The 22,719-nt window shown below is 41.8% G+C and overlaps 1 protein-coding gene across 1 annotated transcript in view; it reads right to left on the bottom strand.

The window, feature by feature from the left end:
* LOC133545079 (solute carrier family 22 member 13-like) overlaps positions 1-22,205 on the bottom strand; it is a 33,214-nt gene extending 11,009 nt beyond the window's left edge. Inside the window, exons 1-4 of the mRNA XM_061890398.1 lie at positions 21,332-22,205; positions 19,445-19,706; positions 19,269-19,372; positions 11,193-11,347 (exon numbers count right to left, since the gene is read on the bottom strand). Coding sequence (XP_061746382.1) covers positions 11,193-11,347; positions 19,269-19,372; positions 19,445-19,706; positions 21,332-21,537 — 727 coding nt within the window. The 5' untranslated portion in view covers positions 21,538-22,205. The remainder of the gene's footprint in view (positions 1-11,192; positions 11,348-19,268; positions 19,373-19,444; positions 19,707-21,331) is intronic.
* Between the last annotated feature and the right edge of the window lie 514 nt (positions 22,206-22,719).

Here is a 22,719-nt window from a genome sequence, read left to right as displayed (position 1 = left end):
TCTCCTCTTGTCCAAAGGTTTTTCGTTCATTTTTACTTGTAATACTGCCACTAGGGTTGATGTAGTAGCTCCACAACATAACCTTAAAGCCTGTGACTGGATCCGGTCTATTTTCCCAAGTCATGTTTTTGAAGCAGATTGGTAAATAATGCATCCGTAATCAATAACAGATGGAATTAAAGTTATAAATATATACATGTATTGTTTTCAACGTTAACCTATCAGCCCCCCAATCATTACCCCTCAAAGCCCTCATTATATTTAACACCTTTTTACTTTTCCCCCTTTATTTTTTATTTTCCGGAAGGAACACTCCTGAAGGAATAAATAAAGTACTATCTAATCTAATCTAATCAAATCTATTTTGCTGATGTGGGTTGACTAGTTCATATTTTTATCAAACCATATTCCTAAATATTTAAATACTTGTACCTCTTCTATATTTTCACCTTAGAGTTTTTATTTGGAGCTTGTTTTGTACTTTTGTCTTTGTAAAATGTATGACTTTTGTCTTTCCAACAGAGAATCTTAAACCTCAAGCCGTTCCCCAGTCTTGAACATTATTTACCACTTTGTTAGTTTTTTGAGTATTTCTTTTGACTCTAAATAATATACTAGTCTTTCATTAATCTTTTTTTTTTCCATTACTTTTCCCCAAATTTATAATTTCCTGCCTCTTCCGGGTCTTACCCTGACTTGCATATTGGAATTGTTACCGCTAATTTTCCCCTCTGCCGGTCATTCTCCTTCTTCATATATCCTGTCATATCATTTCAAGACCACTTCTTTGACGATGCCACCTAAGTTTTTGATCATTTGATAACCCGCTAGGTCTTTCCCCGGTGACGTATTTTTAACCTTTTTCAAAATTCGAACCATTTCATTCAAAGAAAATGTCATATCCATAGTGTTGATAAAACTATTATCGTTGTCTTCCATCATTTCCCCAATATTTAAACTCATTGTTTTTTCTCTCTTTTGTTTTTCCACATTTCTCAAATTATCATTACCGTGCACTTTAACAAATGTTTTTGCTAAAGGTTCTGCTGTTTCTTTACCCGTGACTACATCTTCTTTGATAAATGTGGCACATCATCCTCTTTACCCTTCATTCCTATCTTTACGAATCGTTATATATCCTTTTATTATAAAGTTTAATTTTGGCTTCAGCCCTGTTTCTTGAATACAAATTATACGTGGTTTAGTTTTCATATTTTTAATATATCCCTTTAATTCATGTTCGGTTGCTATCAAACTTGTGGCATTCCGCCGGACAATTAACAGGGTGTTGGAATGTGGTAACATGACTCCGTCAAGTCTACTCTCCGTAGTACAGCTTGCACCCGGTACCAAGATAGTTCTTTCAACAACTTTGATGCTGCTTTGACAATTATTTTGATCTTCTCAGTCTTATTTTTACTTTCATTTTGTATCAAAGCTGAGTTGTGCTCTCTGGTTTATTTTGCAAATGAACCGACAGAACATGATCATGTACAAGACTCGCCTACCCACAATGCACTGCAACCCAACGCTCCTGGTCGGATGTTTTTTTCGGGGTTCATGGAGAGATGCGGTAAAGAGTGGTAGCCAAGACACACGGTCACACACGGTCACACTCGGCAATTATTTTGACCTGGGGAGCAGATATAGAGGAAAAAATGTGTCTGGGGGGCCGGGATATCTGATTTTCAGGTACAAAAAACTTCACAATGACCCAAAATAAACACAACAGTTAAACCTCACACTAAAAACAAGACATTGACTTGTACGTTCAAAAGACAGAATAGAACAAGTCAAGACATGCAATGCCATCTACAAAATGTTATGTAAATGTTAGTCATTACACACGCGGCTATGGTTTTGATGTATTTGTTACAGACATGTTTACGTCAAGTAACATCACATGGTTCCATTTGCACCTTTCAACAAATCTGAAAAGGAATATTAAGAAGTAAAACTTATATTTAATCCTACCTCTTCTCCGAGCACACGGTGACTGTACATACGGGTCGAAAAATGTTGACCTAATTCAGCATTTCTCAAAGTGTGGGGAATAGAGACATGACAGGTGGGGCGCGAGGAAAGGGAGGAAATTTTTATTTTTGATTTTTTTTACTATGCTTTCATTTTCTATACACACTGTAAATCACTTTGTGATTTTGTCTGTGAAATCCGCCGTATAAATAAATGTAAATTACTTATTTTTCCTGTAGGCTTTAAATTTCTCGGCAGGAGCGAAAGTTTGACAGACATAGCAACAGTAACTTTTGCAGGCAGGGCTAAGAGGAACAAACTTTCGCGCGGATGGGTAGCAGGCTAATGTGCGGACCACAATTACACAAAATGGATACATTTGCAACTCGCACCTCAAAGGTCTGCGGAGAAACAAAAATATGACGGGTGTAATCAACCAAAAAGTCAACCTAAAAGAAAATATGGCGAAGGGTATCTTGCTCTTGGATTCACGGCAGCGGAGGTGGGGGCAGAGGAGAGACCCCTGTGTGTTCTTTGTCTAAAACGGCTAGCAGCAGACAGCATGAGGCCCAACAAAGTAAAGAGACAACTCGAGACCACACATGATGTCCAATAAATTGTTTTGTTGGGGCGATGGGGGTAGGTGGGCCTTGAAAACTAACCCCTTAGTCTAAAGTGGGGATGACAGAAAAAAAAAAAAAAAAGTTTGAGAAGCCCTGACCTAATTGTACGGATCTCACTTTAAACGGCAAACCGATCATTTAAATGTTTTCACTTTGAATATGAAACGAGGAGTAAAATGTACAATGTACAATATTATCAATTATTTCACAAGGACATGTTTTAAGGATATTGTACAGTATAATTAAATCTAAAATGAATGTGATCACTTTCAGGATCATTTTATTTTTAGCCAGTAAACAACTGTTATGTACTTTTGAATCGGGTTTTCAAAAAAAAAGAAAAAGGGAGGGACAATCAAGGATCAACAATGGCACGACTTACACTAGCTTGCGTGAGGTCAAAAGACAAGAGATTTTAGACCAATGCTGCTTTGGATCTGTTCCTGCTAAACTAGTAAGTGACTTTCAATGCTCAAATCAGAATAATAATACTAATTTTAGCTACTGGAAATTTGTGTGGTAGCAATAAATACCCACCAGCGCGATACTTTGCAGTTCCACACTGACCAACCACGCAACAAACTCAAAAGAACTGTACAAGGAAAAAACAATGCAGTGACTTCAAACTGCAACTATAAGGTTTGAGTAAAATATGTAGGTTGGTGTGAATGTTGTCCGTCTATCTATGTTGACCCTGCAATGAGGGGGCAACTTGTCCAGGGTGTACACCTCCTTCCACCCGATTGTAGCTGAGATAGGCGCCAGCGACCCCCACGTCCCCAAAAGGGAATAAGTGGTAGAAAACTGTGGAAAGTTCAGTAATACAGAATCATTGTGGCATTATCGTGTCAGTTTGACGCTATATGCGCTAGTCCTCATGGTAAATGTGGTTTTCCTTTTGGGAAAACGCCATCGCTTTGGTTCACTGGTGCGGCCAATATAAACCAAAACTGAAAGTTCTTAAGTGGGGGTTTAAGTAGAGTTTATAAATATTGTATCTGTGCCACATATAGCCTTATTTCAGTGTCAACAGTCTCCAGCTTACTTGCTACACATGTTTTGGCTCTGCCCATCCCTGTGCAGTTATTGGACCGATATTTTTAATACTTTGTCTGTTGTTGTAATTACCTACTAGGCCTTCTTTGCCTTTATTTGTTGTTGTATCTTTATGTTAGCAATTGGGACTTTTTGAATGAAATTGTCTGTGGCTCCATGTTAACGAAGTTGCCTGTACTATTTGACTGATGCATTTTATTGATTGATTTATTAGCAGTAATTGCACAAAGGCATCCTTCTTCTTTTAGTTTTCTGACAGCACGTAGGCGTTCGCATCAACTTTCGTCTTTTTAACAAATGGGTAAAGGGGGGATGATGTATGCCGTAAAACTAGTTGGCACATTTAATATTTAATAATAATGAATATTGTAAAATTCTATAATTTTTGTTATTTAAAGGGGAAAACCCGATTCAAAAGTACATAACAGTTGTTTACTGGCTAAAAATAAAATGATCCTGAAAGTGATCACATTCATTTTAGATTTAATTATACTGTACAATATCCTTAAAACATGTCCTTGTGAAATAATTGATAATATTGTACATTGTACATTTTACTCCTCGTTTCATATTCAAAGTGAAAACATTTAAATGATCGGTTTGCCGTTTAAAGTGAGATCCGTACAATTAGGTCAGGGCTTCTCAAACTTTTTTTTTTTTTTTTTCTGTCATCCCCACTTTAGACTAAGGGGTTAGTTTTCAAGGCCCACCTACCCCCATCGCCCCAACAAAACAATTTATTGGACATCATGTGAGGTCTCGAGTTGTCTCTTTACTTTGTTGGGTCTCATGCTGTCTGCTGCTAGCCGTTTTAGACAAAGAACACACAGGGGTCTCTCCTCTGCCCCCACCTCCGCTGCCGTGAATCCAAGAGCAAGATACCCTTCGCCATATTTTCTTTTAGGTTGACTTTTTGGTTGATTACACCCATCATATTTTTGTTTCTCCGTAGACCTTTGAGGTGCGAGTTGCAAATGTATCCATTTTGTGTAATTGTGGTCCGCACATTAGCCTACTACCCATCCGCGCGAAAGTTTGTTCCTCTTAGCCCCACCTGCAAAAGTTACTGTTGCTATGTCTGTCAAACTTTCGCTCCTGCCGAGAAATTTAAAGCCTACAGGAAAAATAAGTAATTTACATTTATTTATACGGCGGATTTCACAGACAGAATCGCAAAGTGATTTACAGTGTGTATAGAAAATGAAAGCATAGTAAAAAAAATAAAAAATAAAAAATTTCCTCCCTTTCCTCGCGCCCCACCTGTCATGTCTCTATTCCCCACACTTTGAGAAATGCTGAATTAGGTCAACATTTTTCGACCCGTATGTACAGTCACCGTGTGCTCGGAGAAGAGGTAGGATTAAATATAAGTTTTACTTCTTAATATTCCTTTTCAGATTTGTTGAAAGGTGCAAATGGAACCATGTGATGTTACTTGACGTAAACATGTCTGTAACAAATACATCAAAACCATAGCCGCGTGTGTAATGACTAACATTTACATAACATTTTGTAGATGGCATTGCATGTCTTGACTTGTTCTATTCTGTCTTTTGAACGTACAAGTCAATGTCTTGTTTTTAGTGTGAGGTTTAACTGTTGTGTTTATTTTGGGTCATTGTGAAGTTTTTTGTACCTGAAAATCAGATATCCCGGCCCCCCAGACACATTTTTTCCTCTATATCTGCTCCCCAGGTCAAAATAATTGCCGAGTGTGACCGTGTGTGACCGTGTGTGACCGTGTGTGACCGTGTGTCTTGGCTACCACTCTTTACCGCATCTCTCCATGAACCCCGAAAAAAACATCCGACCAGGAGCGTTGGGTTGCAGTGCATTGTGGGTAGGCGAGTCTTGTACATGATCATGTTCTGTCGGTTCATTTGCAAAATAAACCAGAGAGCACAACTCAGCTTTGATACAAAATGAAAGTAAAAATAAGACTGAGAAGATCAAAATAATTGTCAAAGCAGCATCAAAGTTGTTGAAAGAACTATCTTGGTACCGGGTGCAAGCTGTACTACGGAGAGTAGACGTGACGGAGTCATGTTACCACATTCCAACACCCTCTTAATTGTCCGGCGGAATGCCACAAGTTTGATAGCAACCGAACATGAATTAAAGGGATATATTAAAAATATGAAAACTAAACCACGTATAATTTGTATTCAAGAAACAGGGCTGAAGCCAAAATTAAACTTTATAATAAAAGGATGTATAACGATTCGTAAAGATAGGAATGAAGGGTAAAGAGGATGATGTGCCACATTTATCAAAGAAGATGTAGTCACGGGTAAAGAAACAGCAGAACCTTTAGCAAAAACATTTGTTAAAGTGCACGGTAATGATAATTTGAGAAATGTGGAAAAACAAAAGAGAGAAAAAACAATGAGTTTAAATATTGGGGAAATGATGGAAGACAACGATAATAGTTTTATCAACACTATGGATATGACATTTTCTTTGAATGAAATGGTTCGAATTTTGAAAAAGGTTAAAAATACGTCACCGGGGAAAGACCTAGCGGGTTATCAAATGATCAAAAACTTAGGTGGCATCGTCAAAGAAGTGGTCTTGAAATGATATGACAGGATATATGAAGAAGGAGAATGACCGGCAGAGGGGAAAATTAGCGGTAACAATTCCAATATGCAAGTCAGGGTAAGACCCGGAAGAGGCAGGAAATTATAAATTTGGGGAAAAGTAATGGAAAAAAAAAAGATTAATGAAAGACTAGTATATTATTTAGAGTCAAAAGAAATAATCAAAAAACTAACAAAGTGGTAAATAATGTTCAAGACTGGGGAACGGCTTGAGGTTTAAGATTCTCTGTTGGAAAGACAAAAGTCATACATTTTACAAAGACAAAAGTACAAAACAAGCTCCAAATAAAAACTCTAAGGTGAAAATATAGAAGAGGTACAAGTATTTAAATATTTAGGAATATGGTTTGATAAAAATATGAACTAGTCAACCCACATCAGCAAAATAGATTTGATTAGATTAGATTAAATAGTACTTTATTTATTCCTTCAGGAGTGTTCCTTCCGGAAAATAAAAAATAAAGGGGGAAAAGTAAAAAGGTGTTAAATATAATGAGGGCTTTGAGGGGTAATGATTGGGGGGCTGATAGGTTAACGTTGAAAACAATACATGTATATATTTATAACTTTAATTCCATCTGTTATTGATTACGGATGCATTATTTACCAATCTGCTTCAAAAACATGACTTGGGAAAATAGACCGGATCCAGTCACAGGCTTTAAGGTTATGTTGTGGAGCTACTACATCAACCCTAGTGGCAGTATTACAAGTAAAAATGAACGAAAAACCTTTGGACAAGAGGAGAGATCAACTCTCAGCAGTTTATCGGGCAACTTTAAAAGGATCCAAGCAAGGATATCCGACTTGTCCAGTGCTACCAAACTGCCAAGAAAAAGAGAAAACAAAAAAAGAATAGTTTTGGGTGGATTATAGGAGACATATGTAATAAAGTTAAAATCGACAATATTAAAGTTAGTCCTACAGTACCAATGCCTGCAATACCACCGTGGATGTTTGATAACCCAAAAGAAAACATGCAATTACTAAAGAATAGAAATTTAAATAGTTACCGGATAGAAAAATGGATTGAGATATGATATATACGGATGCATCATAAAACTATAAAAAAAATAAAGGTAAGAGCTGTAGCAGTTATCCCACAAGGAAACATAGTATTAAATAAAATAATCAGTGATAAACTATCTGTTTTTACGGGGGAATTGGTAGCAATTTATATGGCAGTTAACTGGATAGAGGAAAACAAAGCAAGGAAAGTAGTTGTGTGCTCGCAGTCCAACAGTGCATTGATGAGCATAAAAAAACATAGCATCAGAAACAAGACAAGATTTAGTTTATGAAATAGTTCAGGTAATCTATAGAATAAATAAAGCGGGAGGTGTGGTAACATTTCTTTGGGTTCCTTGGAAGATATTGTAGGATGGAATTCACAACACATAGGATATAAAGCATTATACACGTATTTAAAAAACATTGGGTTAAATAAAAGAATATAGAGTAGGGATCCATCTTGATCCACACTCCATTTCAACCAGAAGGTTGCTTGGCGGAAACAACCGCCCACCTCCGGAATCAGTCCCCGCCCATTCCCCTTAGGCGCGAAATTCATTTGAGCGAAAGACATTAGAGTGAGAGGAGCTCTTTAAAGGTCCTGAGAATCTTAAAAAGCTTACAGAAAACGAGAAAAACTTACAGCGGGTGCCTGTCGGACATTCACCGTCGTTTTCGATGATTTCCCCTCGGAGCACGGATTCGATGTCTGGAGTCTTTGGCACAATCAAGCCTTCTCCTCTGCCTGGAACGGCCGTTGACGGACCCGCCAGCTTTAAGGGAGACGAGCGAGCCGGAGATGTAAGTAAATATATGTATATATGTATCGTATACCGCATGTTTTTTTTCTTGTAAAATGAGAATCATTTGACTCACCAGACTGCGATTGTGTTAAAACGATCGCGTTAGGATCTTACGGCAAATCCTCTATAAAACAAAATAATGAATACACACAATATTAAATAATTCGAAGGTTTAAACACACCTCGATAATCATCTTCCAACTTTGTAAGACCGTTTAAGCAAAGTTCATCGTCTTTCACTTCGTCGTCATCGGCTGGTAAAAAAAAAAGTATTACAACGTCGTACAAGTGCAATGCTTTTAACGTTTAAATGCTTAAATGGAGTTAAACCAATGTCTAATAACATGGTAAAGCAGAGGTAATGGTGTGTGTGTGTGTGTGTGTGTGTGTGTGTGTGCGTGTGTGTGTGTATGTGTGTGTGTGTGCGTGCGTGCGTGCGTGCGTGCGTGTCCTGTTGTTTCAGACGATCGTAAACATTTAAACTGTCAGATGGGTGGCCAGTTGCTATTCATACGACATTCTCAAGCTTCCATAAAAACTGAACCCTCCTTTGTACCCCAAACTGACCTGTTGATTCAAACGACCGTAAAGACCAGTTGCTACGTGACACTGTGTTCTGCGATAGTTTTTTCCATCTGTTTAAATATGTTTTCGTGAGGTATGGAAGTTGTTTCAGTGCGTACGAATGTGTGTGTGTGTGTGTGTGTGTGTGTGCGTGTGTGCGTGTGTGTGTGTGTGTGTGTGTGTGCGTGTGTGTGTGTGTGTGAAGTGTGTGTGTGTGTGTGCGTGTGTGTGCGTGTGTGTGCGTGTGTGTGCGTGTCCACCAAAAACTTCCCAATCCACGATAGATAACGATGAAAATATCGAGAAAGGGCTTCCGTCTCTTCTTTCTTTTAGCTGAAATAAGCAGATATCACCCATTTCGTATCTGAATACAAATCCAAAAGATCCCTCCATCCCTAACCCTTCCAAGTCCCATTTCTCACGCAAAGACTCGGTCGGCGGCATCTGAATACGATTTAGAAACACTCGACTTTTTTGCGGAGCGTCAATGTAAGTTTTATTATTTTTATAAATCGACACAGGCGTTTCACTAATCATGACCGAATCGAACAAAGTCTTTACGCTAACGTATAAAGCTCCAAATAATGACTAAGCCTTACACCGTCCTTTTGTACCCCTCCTCTGCGTGTGTGTGTGTGTGTGTCTGTGTGTGTGTGTGTGTGTGTGTGTGCGTGTGTGCGTGTGTGTGCGTGTGTGTGCGTGTGTGCGTGTCCACCAAAAACTTCCCAATCCACGGTAGATAACGATGAAAATATCGAGAAAGGGCTTCCGTCTCTTCTTTCTTTTAGCTGAAATAAGCAGATATCACCCATTTCGTATCTGAATACAAATCCAAAAGATCCCTCCATCCCGTACGCTTCCAAGTCCCATTTCTCACGCAAAGACTCGGTCGGCGGCATCTGAATACGATTTAGAAACACTCGACTTTTTTGCGGAGCGTCAATGTAAGTTTTATTATTTTTATAAATCGACACAGGCGTTTCACTAATCATGACCGAATCGAACAAAGTCTTTACGCTAACGTATAAAGCTCCAAATAATGACTAAGCCTTACACCGCCCTTTTGTACCCCTCCTCTGCGTGTGTGTGTGTGTGTGTGTGTGTGTGTGTGTGTGTGTGTGTGTGTGTGTGTGTGTGTGTGTGTGTGTGTGTGTGTGTGTGTGTGTGTGTGTGTGTGCGTGTCCACATCTCCACACGTAACATTCCCAGCCATCAATACATCGAAATCTGGAAGTTGTTTCAAACGATCGTAAACATTTAAACTATCAAATATATGGTCACATGCTGCTCAGATGACATTGCTTTCTTAAAAAAACTGATCCCTCCTTTGTTCCCTGTCAGGTCTTAACTCCACCCTCTTCCTGGTTTAACCACTCCCACCGCAGGTCTTAACTCTGCCCTCTTTCTGTTTAAAACTCCACCCTCTTCCTGGTTTAACCACTCCCACCGCAGGTCTTAACTCCACCCTCTTCCGGGTAAGCCACACCCACTTGACCTTGACATTTGAACCTGACCTTTGACTTTGACCTTTGACTTTGACCTTTAACCTTGACCCCTCATAAATCATTAACCTTTGAACTTGACCCCTCATAAATCATTGACCTTTGACCTTGAGGGGTCATAAATCATTGATTTATGAGGGGTCATAAATCACTTTTGACTAAAGGTAGGGACTTAAATTCTCTCGCAGCAGAACCAGAAAAGAGAGAGAGAGCCGAAGAGAGTTGCTTGCGACGACAGCAAGCAACTGTCACATTTGGCCAAATGTGACAATTGCTTGCTGTCGTCGTGCGGGTTCCACGGACCATCAAGGAAGGACATCTTCCTTTGGAGGTTTGACTCTTGTTTATATTTCAATAAAACAAGCTTTGTGTTTTGGTCGGATCACTTTTCAGCTGCTCCACTCCTGCTCGGTCCTCGCTCGCTTTCAGTCCGCCGCGTCGTCGCTGTCTTCGGCTCGCTCTCTCTCTTCCGGTACTGCTGCGGGCTCTCCTACTCCTTCTGCCCTGATCTCTCCTCCTTCTCCTCTCGATGTATAAGAGAGGAGAAGGAGGAGAGATCGGGGCAGAAGGAGTAGGAGAACCCGCAGCAGAACCAGAAAAGAGAGAGAGAGCCGAAGAGAGTTGCTTGCTGTCGTCGTGCGGGTTCCACGGACCATCAAGGAAGGACATCTTCCTTTGGAGGTTTGACTCTTGTTTATATTTCAATAAGACAAGCTTTGTCTTTTGGTCGGATGCTCCACTCCTGCTCGGTCCTTGCTCGCTTTCAGTCGGCCGCGTCGTCGCTGTCTTCAACTCGCTCTCTCTCTTCCGGTATTGCTGCGGGTTCTCTTATTCCTTCTGCCCTGATCTCTCCTCCTTCTCCCCTCTTATACATCGAGAGGAGAAATGATTGTGTCCAGGTGCGCGACCCACGCACCTGATCTCATCTGCCGCGTCGCTCCCGGCACGCCCCGGCTCTCCGCTCGGTTGCATCCTCCGCCTCCTCGCCGCCCCGCTGCTCGTTCGCTGTCTGCGCCTCTCCACAGGAATATTATCACCGTAGCCAGTGACGGAACCTACCTAATACCGTGGAGTTGATTCTATAGCCAGCGAGGGCAGCGCCGACCAGGAACTGCGCCACGATGTAGACGTAGATATTTGGAGACGCGGCGCACAAGAGAGTGCAGAGTAACATCAGCACGGCCGGTATCTGCGTTGTTTTCTGACGACCGAACCTAAAGTTGACATTGAGGTTATGGAGGTTTTAGTCTGACATCACATGGACTGAAATAAGACCTTCTGGAGGAAATTTCTGCGGTTGGGTGAAGCAAAAATGGAGCTGTTTGACCACAATAACCAGCAATATGTTTGGAAGAGGAAAGGTGAGGCCTTTAATCTCAGGAGCACTATGCCTACCGTAAAGCATGGTGGTGGCAGTGTTATGCTCTGGGCCTGTTTTGCTGCCAATGGAACTGGCGCTTTACAGAGACTAAATAGATAGATAGGTCTTTATGGTCCTTGCACAAGTACTAACCCCGTTTCCAAATGCGAAATCATTTTCAACCCACATTCAGTTGAATATGCTACAAAGACAACATATTTGATGTTCAAACTGATAAACATAGTTGAGGAATGCTCATCAAACACTTATTTGGAACATCCCACAGGTGAGCAGGCTGATTGGGAACAGGTGGGTGACATGATTGGGTATAAAAACAGCTTCCCAAAAAATGCTCAGTCTTTCACAAGAAAGGATGGGGCGAGGTACACCCCTTTGTCCACAACTGTGTGAGCAAATAGTCAAACAGTTTAAGAACAACGTTTCTCAAAGTGCAATTGCAAGAAATTTAGGGATTTCAACATCTACGCTCCATAATATCATCAAAAGGTTCAGAGAATCTGGACAAATCACTCCACGTAAGCGGCATGGCCGGAAACCAACACTGAATGAACGTGACCTTCCATCCATCAGATGGAACTGTATCAAAAAACGACATCAATCTCTAAAGGTTATCACCGCATTGAGTCAGGAACACTTCAGAAAACCACTGTCACTAAATACAGGTTGTCGTTACATCTGTATGTTCAAGTTAAAGCTCTACTATGCAAAGCGAAAGCCATTTATCAACAACATCCAGAAACGCCGCCGGCTTCTCTGGGCCCGAAATCACCTAAGATTAACTGATGCAAAGTGGACAAGTGTTCTGTGGTCTGACGAGTCCACATTTCAAATTGTTTTTGGAAATATTCGACATTGTGTCATCCGGACCGAAGGGGAAGCGAACCATCCAGACTGTTATCGATGCAAAGTTGAAAAGCCAATATCTGTGATGGTATGGGGGTGCATTAGTGCCCAAGGCATGGGTAACTTACACATCTGTGAAGGCACCATTAATGCTGAAAGGTACATACAGGTTTTGGAACAACATATGCGCCGTATTTTTCCATGGACGCCCCTGCTTATTTCAGCAAGACAATGCCAAGCCGCATTCAGCACGTGTTACAACAGCGTGGCTCTGTAAAAAAAAAGAGTGCAGGTACTTTCCTGGCCCGCCTGCAGTCCAGATCTGTCTCCCATGGAAAATGTGTGGTGCATTATGAAGCGTAAAATACGACAGCTGAGACCCCGGACTGTTGAAGGACTGAAGCTCTACATAAAACAAGAATGGGAAAGAATTCCACTTTCAAAGCTTCAACAATTAGTTTCCTCAGTTCCTAAACGTTTATTGAGTGTTGTTAAAAGAAAAGGTGATGTAACACAGTGGTGAACATGCCCTTTCCCAACTACTTTGGCACGTGTTGCAGCCAGGAAATTCTAAATTAATTACTATTTGCAAAAAAAATTAAGTTTATTAGTTTGAACATCAAATATCTTGTCTTTTAGTGCATTCAACTGAATATGGGTTGAAAAGGATTTGCAAATCATAGTATTCTGTTGTTATTTACATCTAACAAAATTTCCCAACTCTTATGGAAACGGGGTTTGTTAGTTCCTTTGCGTTTGCTCTTACAAAGACAATGTTGCCATCGCTTGGTTAACTTGGAAGTCCCTGGCGGTTTTTCAATTGTTTTTTTAAGAGCACTTTGTAGGCGGAATAGAGGAATCCCCGATACCTTCATTGTTAGCCGCCTCTTGCTAGCAGGTTTTAGCTACTTAGAATGCACTGGGAGATAAAGGTGTGTTCTTTTCTCACATAACAAGCAGTAATAATCGGGAAAAATCCCCACCCCCAAAAAAGTTCAGTTCCAAAGTCGTCTGAAAGACTCCATCCATCCATCCATTTTTTACCGCTTGTCCTTTTGGGGGTGGCAGTGGGTGCTGGAGCTTATCCCAGCGGCATTTGTGCGTACACCCTGGACTCAAGTCAATAGAAAAAAACAAAACTACGGTCTAACTAAGATGCTCGTTTGAAAGCTATTGAGACTCCCAATCCCGGACTAATAATCATCCGTCCATCCATCCATTTTCTACCGCTTGCCTCTTTTGGGGCCGCGGGGAGTGCTGGAGCCTATCCCAGCTGCATTCGGGCGGGAGGCGGGGTACACCCTGGACTCAAGTCAATAGAAAAGATCGAAACAACAATCTAACTAAGATGCTCGTTTGAAAGCTATTGAGAACCCCAGTCTTGGACTAAAAATCATCCATCCATTTTCTACCCCTGTCCCTTTTGGGGTTTACACGGGGGTGATGAAACCTACCCAAGCTGCATTTGTGCTTAAGGTGGGGTACACCCTGGACTCAAGAAGATAGAAAAGATCGAAACTACTATCCAACTAAGATGCTCATTTGAAAGCTACTGAGACTCCCAGTCCTGGACTAACAATCATCCATCCATTTTCTACGGCTTGCCCCTTTTGGGGTGGCGAGGGGTGCTGGAGCCTATCCCAGATTCAATCGGGCGGAAGGCGGGGTACACCCTGGACTCAAGTCAATAGAAAAGATCAAAACAACAATCTAACTAAGATGCTCGTTTGAAAGCTATTGAGACCCCCAGTCTTGGACTAAAAATCATCCATCCATTTTCTACCGCTTGTCCCTTTTGGGGTGGCGAGGGGTGCTGGAGCCTATCCCAGATTCAATCGGGCGGAAGGCGGGGTACACCCTGGACTCAAGTCAATAGAAAAGATCGAAACAACAATCTAACTAAGATGCTCGTTTGAAAGCTATTGAGACTCCCAGTCCTGGACTAATAATCATCCATCCATGTTCTACCGCTTGTCCCTTTTGGGGTCACACGGGGGTGCTAGAACCTATCCCAGCTGCATTCGGGCGGGAGGTGAGGTACACTCTGGACTCAAGTCAATAGAAAAAAACAAAACTACAGTCTAACTAGGATGCTCGTTTGAAAGATATTGAGACTCCCAGTCCTGGACTAATAATCATCCATCCATTTTCTACTGTTTGTCCCTTTTGGGGTGGCGAGGGGTGCCGGAGCCTATCCCAGATTCAATCGGGCGGAAGGCAGGGTACACCCTGGACTCAAGTCAATAGAAAAAAACGAAACTACAGTCTAAGTAGGATGCTCGTTTGAAAGCTATTGAGACTTCCAGTCCCTGACTAATAATCATCCATTTATCCATTTTCTACCGCTTGTCCCTTTTGGGGTGGCGGGGGTTACTGGAGCCTATCCCAGCTACATTCGGGCGGAAGGCGGGGTACATCCTGGACTCAAGTTAATAGAAAAGATCGAAACTACAATCCAACTAAAATGCTCGTTTGAAAGCTATTGAGACTCCCAGTCCTGGACTAATAATCATCCATCCATTTGCTACCGCTTGTCCTTTTTGGGGTCGTGAGGGGTGCTGGAGCCTATCCCAGATTCAATCGGGCGGAAGGCGGGGTACACCCTGGACTCAAGTCAATAGAAAAAAACGAAACTACAGTCTAACTAGGATGCTCGTTTGAAAGCTATTGAGACTCCCAGTCCTGGACCGATAATCATCCATCCATTTTCTACCGCTTGTCCCTTTTGGAGTCGCGGGGGTGCTAGAGCCAATCCCAGCTGCATTCGGACGGAAGGCGGGGTACACCCTGGACTCAAGTCAATAGAAAAGATCGAAACTACAATCTAACTAAGATGCTCGTTTGAATGCTACTGAGACTCCCAGTCCTGGACTAATAATCATCCATCCATTTTCTACGGCTTGCCCCTTTTGGGGTGGCGAGGGGTGATGGAGCCTATCCCATATTCAATCGGGCGGAAGGCGGAGTACACCCTGGACTCAAGTAAATAGAAAAGATCAAAACTATAATCCAACTAAAATGCTCGTTTGAAAGCTATTGAGACTCCCAGGTCTGGACTAATAATCATCCATCCATTTTCTACCGCTTGTCCCTTTTGGGGTTTTCACGGGGGTGCTGGAACCTATCCCAGCTGCATTTGGACGGAAGGCGGGGTACACCCTGGACTTAAGTCAATAGAAGAGATCGAAACTACAATCCAATTAAAATGCTCGTTTGAAAGCTATTGAGACTCCCAGTCCCGGACTAATAATCATCCATCCATTTTGTACCGCTTGTCCCTTTTGGAGTTGCAGGGGGTGCCGGAGCCTATCACAGCTGCATTCGGGCGGAAGGCAGGGTACACCCCAGACTCAAGTCAATAGAAAAAAACGAAACTACAGTCTAACTAGGATGCTCGTTTGAAAGCTATTGAGACTCCCAGTCCTGGACTAATACTCATCCATTTATCCATTTTCTACCGCTTGTCCCTTTTGGGGTCGCGGGGGTGCTGGAGCCTATCCCAGCTGCATTCGGGCGGGAGGCAGGGTACACCCTAGACTCAAGTCAATAGAAAAAAACGAAACTACAGTCTAACTAGGATGCTCGTTGGAAAGCTATTGAGACTCCCAGTCCTGGACTAATAATCATCCATCCATTTTCTACCGCTTGTTTCTTTCGGGGTCGCAAGGGGTGCTGGAGCCTATCCCAGATTCAATCGGGCGGAAGGCAGGGTACACCCTGGACTCAAGTCAATAGAAAAGTTCGAAACTACAATCGAACTAAGATGCTCGTTTAAAAATATGTTTTGTCCATATTGGAAAATAACTTACGATTCAGCGAGAGGTCCAAAGGAACTGGCGCTTTACAGAGACTAAATAGATAGATAGGTCTTTATTGTCCTTGCACAAGTACTAACCCCGTTTCCATATGCAAAATCATTTTCAACCCACATTCAGTTGAATATGCTACAAAGACAACATATTTGATGTTCAAACTGATAAACATAGTTGAGGAATGCTCATCAAACACTTATTTGGAACATCCCACAGGTGAGCAGGCTGATTGGGAACAGGTGGGTGCCATGATTGGGTATAAAAACAGCTTCCCCAAAAAATGCTCAGTCTTTCACAAGAAAGGATGGGGCGAGGTACACCCCTTTGTCCACAACTGCGTGAGCAAATAGTCAAACAGTATAAGAACGTTTCTCAAAGTGCAATTGCAAGAAATTTAGGGATTTCAACATCTACGGTCCATAATATTATCAAAAAGGTTCAGAGAATCTGGAGAAATCACTCCACGTAAGCGGCATGGCCGGAAACCAACATTGAATGACTGTGACCTTCCATCCATCAGATGGCACTGTATCAAAAACCGACATCAATCTCTAAAGGATATCACCACATTGAGTCAGTAACACTTCAGAAAACCACTGTCACTAAATACAGTTTGTCGTTACATCTGTAAGTGCAAGTTAAAGCTCTACTATGCAAAGCAAAAGCCATTTATCAACAACATCCAGAAACGCCGCCGGCTTCTCTGGGCCCGAAATCACCTAAGATTAACTGATGCAAAGTGGAAAAGTGTTCTGTGGTCTGACGAGTCCACATTTCAAATTGTTTTTGGAAATATTCGACATGGTGTCATCCGGACCAAAGGGGAAGCGAACCATCCAGACTGTTATCGATGCAAAGTTGAAAAGCCAGCATGTGTGATGGTATGGGGGTGCATTAGTGCCCAAGGCATGGGTAACTTACACATCTGTGAAGGCACCATTAATGCTGAAAAGTACATACAGGTTTTGGAACAACATATTTTTCATGGACGCCCCTGCTTATTTCAGCAAGACAATGCCAAGCCACATTCAGCACGTGTTACAACAGCGTGGCTTTGTAAAAAAAAGAGTGCAGGTACTTTCCTGGCCCGCCTGCAGTCCAGACCTGTCTCCCACCAAAAATGTGTGGCGCATTATGAAGCGTAAAATACGACAGCGGAGACCCCGGACTGTTGAAGGACTGAAGCTCTACATAAAACAAGAATGGGAAAGAATTCCACTTTCAAAGCTTCAACAATTAGTTTCCTCAGTTCCCGAACGTTTATTGAGTGTTGTTCAAAGAAAAGGTGATGTAACACAGTGGTGAACATGCCCTTTCCCAACTACTTTGGCAAGTGTTGCAGCCAGGAAATTCTAAGTTAATTACTATTTGCAAAAAAAAATTAAGTTTATGAGTTTGAACCTCAAATATCTTGTCTTTGTAGCATATTCAACTGAATATGGGTTGAAAAGGATTTGCAAATCATGGTATTCCGTTTATATTTACATCTAACACAATTTCCCAACTCATATGGAAACGGGATTAGTAGTTCCTCTGCGTTTGCTCTTACAAAGACAATGTTGCCATAGCTTGGTTAACTTGTAAGTCCCTGGCGGTTTTTCAATTGTTTTTAAGAGCACTTTGTAGGCTGAATAGAGGAATCCCCGATACCTTCATTGTTAGCCGCCTCTTGCTAGCAGGTTTTAGCTACTTAGAATGCACTGAGAGATAAAGGTGTGTTCTTTTCTCACATAACGAGCGGTAATAATCGGGAAAAATCCCCACCCCCAAAAAAGTGCAGTTCCAAAGTTGTCTGAAAGACTTCATCCATCCGTCCATTTTCTACCGCGTGTCCCTTTGGGGGTGGCAGTGGGTGCTGGAGCCTATCCCAGCTGCATTTGTGCGTACACCCTGGACTCAAGTCAATAGAAAAGATCGAAACTGCAATCTTACTAAGATGCTCGTTTGAACGCTACCGAGACTCCCAGTCCTGGACTAATAATCATCCATTTATCCATTTTCTACCGCTTGTCCCTTTTGGAGTCGCAGGGGGTGCTGGAGCCTATCCCAGCTGCATTCGGGCGGAAGGCGGGGTACACCCTGGACTTAAGTTAATAGAAAAGATCGAAACTACAATCCAACTAAAATGCTCGTTTGAAAGCTATTGAGACTCCAAGTCCTGGACTAATAATCATCCATTCATTTGCTACCGCTTGTCCCTTTTGGGGTGGCGAGGTGTGCTGGAGCCTATCCCAGATTCAATCGGGCGGAAGGCGGGGTACACCCTGGACTCAAGTCGATAGAAAAGATCGAAACTACAATCTAACTAAGATGCTCGTTTGAACGCTACTGAGACTCCCAGTCCTGGACTAATAATCATCCATTTATCCATTTTGTAACGCTTGTCCCTTTTGGAGTTGCAGGAGGTGCTGGAGCCTATCCCAGCTGCATTCGGGCGGAAGGCAGGGTACACCCTGGACTCGAGTCAATAGAAAAAAACAAAACTACAGTCTAACTAGCATGCTCGTTTGAAAGCTATTGAGACTCCCAGTCCTGGACTAATAATCATCCATCCATTTTCTACCGCTTGTCCCTTTTGGAATTGCAGGGGGTACTGGAGCCTATCCCAGCTGCATTCGGGCGGAAGGCGGCGTACACCCTGGACTCAAGTCAATAGAAAAGATCGAAACTACAATCCAAGTAAATGCTCGTTTGAAAGCTATTGAGACTCCCAGTCCTGGACTAATAATCATCCATCCATTTGCTACCGCTAGTCGTTTTTGGGGTGGCGAGGGGTGCTGGAGCCTATCCCAGATTCAATCGGGCGGAAGGTGGGGTACACCCTGGACTCAAGTCAATAGAAAAGGTCGAAACTACAATCTAACTAAGATGCTCGTTTGAAAGCTATTGAGACTCCCAGGTCTGGACTAATAATCGTCCATCCATTTTCTACCGCTTGTTTCTTTTGGGGTCGCGAGGGGTGCTGGAGCCTATCCCAGATTCAATCGGGCGGAAGGCAGGGTACACCCTGGACTCAAGTCAATAGAAAAGTTTGAAACTACAATCTAACTAAAATGCTCGTTTAAAAATATTGTTTGTCCATATTGGAAAATAACTTACGATTCAGCGAGAGGTCCAAAGATGATAGAACCCAAGAGAATACCAGCCATGAAGATTGTCTGCACAACATCCGGCATGTTGGATCTCTCACAGACAAGGTCGAACTACAAAAAGCAAAAAGGTAATAAGAAAATATCCCTTTGGGTAAATACGTCAGAACAAGAGTCAGCACTTACGTCCGTGACAATGGTGGACTTATATGTCGTGTCGTAGTACACCCAACCATTCCGGCACACCGTGGTCTCGTTTAGTCCGCGTTCCCCGATGGTCCCGATGTCCCAGTCCACCGGATCGAACATGCGACACCGGCTGAAAGACCCATCCCGCTCCAGAGGAACGGTCAGGTTCAGCTGCTCCTCCAACGTCAGGTTGGGAGAAATCTTGAGGATCCAGTCCGTGTTACAATGTCTCTCCGGATCCGACTGGATGAACAGAAAACTGGAAAAAGACATAGGCAGTATTACGTTGGGAAAGGTTAACCCAAAAAGAATGACCTTCTGGAAAATTCCAAATTCTCCGATGGGCCTTAGAATCTCTCCGAAACTCATGTTGGGACAGAGTGGGAAACCTCCCTGTTACTGTACATGTCAGGAGGATGAATGGTTAACTATTGTACTTCAGTCAGTAACCAGACATGACTACCTTTGGACACATTTTCACTCACAATGAACACTTTTCCCTCCAAAACATTGGTATGTACATATTATACACACCATATTGCCAAAAGTATTTGGATACCCACTCTGAGGGAGATAAATATCTACCTATATCCGTATTCAAGAGTTATTTATTTTCTTTTATAGTCATATTTGATAACAGCTAAGTGGTGTGCTTGTGTTAACCTTGAGCTTAGAATGAGACGGGTAGCCAAAACACCCTTGTTATGTTTTCTTGTCCCAGGCTTAGGAGAAGAAAAGATATGTGGATTCGCTCTGTAGGGGGAAGGGCGGGGGCGAATGGTGTAGGGAAAAAGGCAAGACTTCCGTAGTATTGTCAGATCAACTTGGGCCATGCGATTTGAATGTGTTGTTCATAGATTGGTCTCCCAAAGCTTTGGAATAAAATGTCAAAATAACTACTCTGTCTGGGATTCATTTAAAACCAGCTTATGTGTCATCAAAATAACTTGGGTTTAAAATTCCCTCTGAGGAACTTCTGGTCCAAACGCAACAATACAAAGGATCAGAATCAGGTGTCCTAATCACTTGGCCCAAGCCTTTGGGCATGGAGATTGTGTCTACAAACATTTGTGAAAGAATGGCCCGCTCTCATTGATTTTCAGCGTGGAACTGTCATAGGATGCCACCTGTGCAACAAATCCGGTCGTGAAATGTCCTCGCTCCTAAATATTCCAAAGTCAATTTAATTATAAGAAAATGGAGGAGTTTGGGAACAACAGCAACTCAGCCACCAAGTGGTAGACCACATGAACTGACAAAAAGGGGTCAGTGGATGCTAAAGCGCATAATGCAAAGTTGCTGCAGAGCTCCAAACTTCATGTGACTTTCCAATTAGCCCACGTGCAGTACGCAGAGAGCTTCATAGAAGGGGTTTCCATGGCCGAGCAGCTGCATCTAAGTCCATTGAAAAGCATGTCGCCACTGGACTCTAGTGCAGTGGAGACGCCTTCTCTGGACTGATGGACCAGTCTGGGTTTGGAGGTTGCCAGGGGAACGGTACATTTTGGACTGCATTGTGCCGATTGTGAAATTTGGTGGAGGAGGAATTATTGTGCCCTCCGTGTTTTAAAATTGTGATTTCTATTTACGAGGTTTCATCCTTAAAATTGTTTTTAATCATATTTATTTTATATTGATTTTATGTGTATTTATTTTTTGTTTTTATTTAGTCATTGGTGGAGCTCAGGATAGTATTTGAATGTTGTTTTTAATACTTTTGTGCAGCACTTAGGAAACATTTTGTTGTTTAAATGTGTTATATAAATAAAGTGGATTTGATTGGATGGTGTGGGGTTGTTTTTCAGGAGTTGGGCTTGGCCCCTTAGTTCCAGTGAAAGGAACTTTGAATACCAAAACATGTTGGACAAATTCCATGCTACCAACCTTGTGGGAACAGTTTGGAGCGGGCCCCTTCCTCTTCCAACACGACTGTGCACCAGTGCACAAAGCAAGGTCCATAAAGACATGGATGACAGAGTCTGGGGTGGATGAACTTGACTGGCCTGCACAGAGTCCTGACAAGAACCCGATAAAACACATTTGGGATTAATTAGAACGGAAACCGAGAACCAGGCCTTCTTGACCAACATCAGTGTGTGACCTCACCGAATGCATTTTTGGAAGAATGGTGGAAAAATTCCTATAAACACACTTATCCGCAACCTTGTGGACAGCCTTCCCAGGAGAGTTGAAGCTGTAATCGCTGCAAAAGCTGGACCCGCATTATATCGAACTTTATGGGTTAGGAATGGGATGGCACTTCAAGTCCACATGGCAGGTGGCCAAATACTACCAATAGACTGTAGGTTTTACGTTGAACACCACCCATGGTCCTCATGGTTCTGATGTCACAAAAGTTAGATGTCTTAATTTGTATAAAACGGAATGTTCCCAAGGCATGCCAACATAGCAGAAGTCCGGCATCTGCTATGTGCTTTTAATTAAAGCGTGGTTTCGCAGTCAGAGTAAAAGAAATGTTGCCAAACTCCTGTTTCCATTCAAGTGGTCTATTGACGAGAAATTCAGACAGAGAGCATGCCACGAGGGGCCATCATTATACAGACTTACCTCTTATACACACTACTGAAATGTTCTCACATAACTTGAACATTTTTTCCCATTCTGTGGAAGTTTCTCCCTGACCACCTGAGGGCACCACAGACTGTGGATGCTTTTAAAAATGGCTTAAAAACCCTTCTTTTAAAAAAAAGCCTTGTTTTAGATATATGCGTGCTAGTTTTATTTATTTTTTTTATTTATTTGTATTATCTTTTTACTTTATTTTTTTTAATACACTGTAGCACTTTGAGGTTGTTTGCTCAATGTAAAATGTTGTTGTTTTTTTTTACAAATAAAATCTATTATTATTATTATTATTATTATTATTATTCCCTCACACATTGGTGTAAAATTTTAAGCTTGTGGATGGCTACCAAAAGCGCCTTATTGCAGTGAAACTTGCCAAGGGACATGTAAGCAAATATTAACATTGCTCTGTGTATACTTTTGACGAAGTCACATTTTAAGTAGAGCCATAAAAAATTCATTAAAAAAAAAAATAATAATAATAACTTCATGAATGTTTTTTGTGACCAACAAGTATGTGCTCCAATCAATTTATCACAAAAAAAATAAGAAATGATTAGAAACTCAAGACAGCCATGACATTATGTTCTTTACAAGTGTATGTAAACTTTTGACCACAACTGTACATATTGCAGATAATAGAATTCTACCTTCTTTTGTCATTATTTATACTTTCTGAATAAATG

This window comes from Nerophis ophidion, linkage group LG28 (genome assembly GCF_033978795.1).
Source record: "Nerophis ophidion isolate RoL-2023_Sa linkage group LG28, RoL_Noph_v1.0, whole genome shotgun sequence".
Classification (NCBI taxonomy): Eukaryota; Metazoa; Chordata; class Actinopteri; order Syngnathiformes; family Syngnathidae; genus Nerophis; species Nerophis ophidion.
Note: the sequence above shows the minus strand (reverse complement) of the source record. Positions and strands in the feature narration are given on the sequence as shown.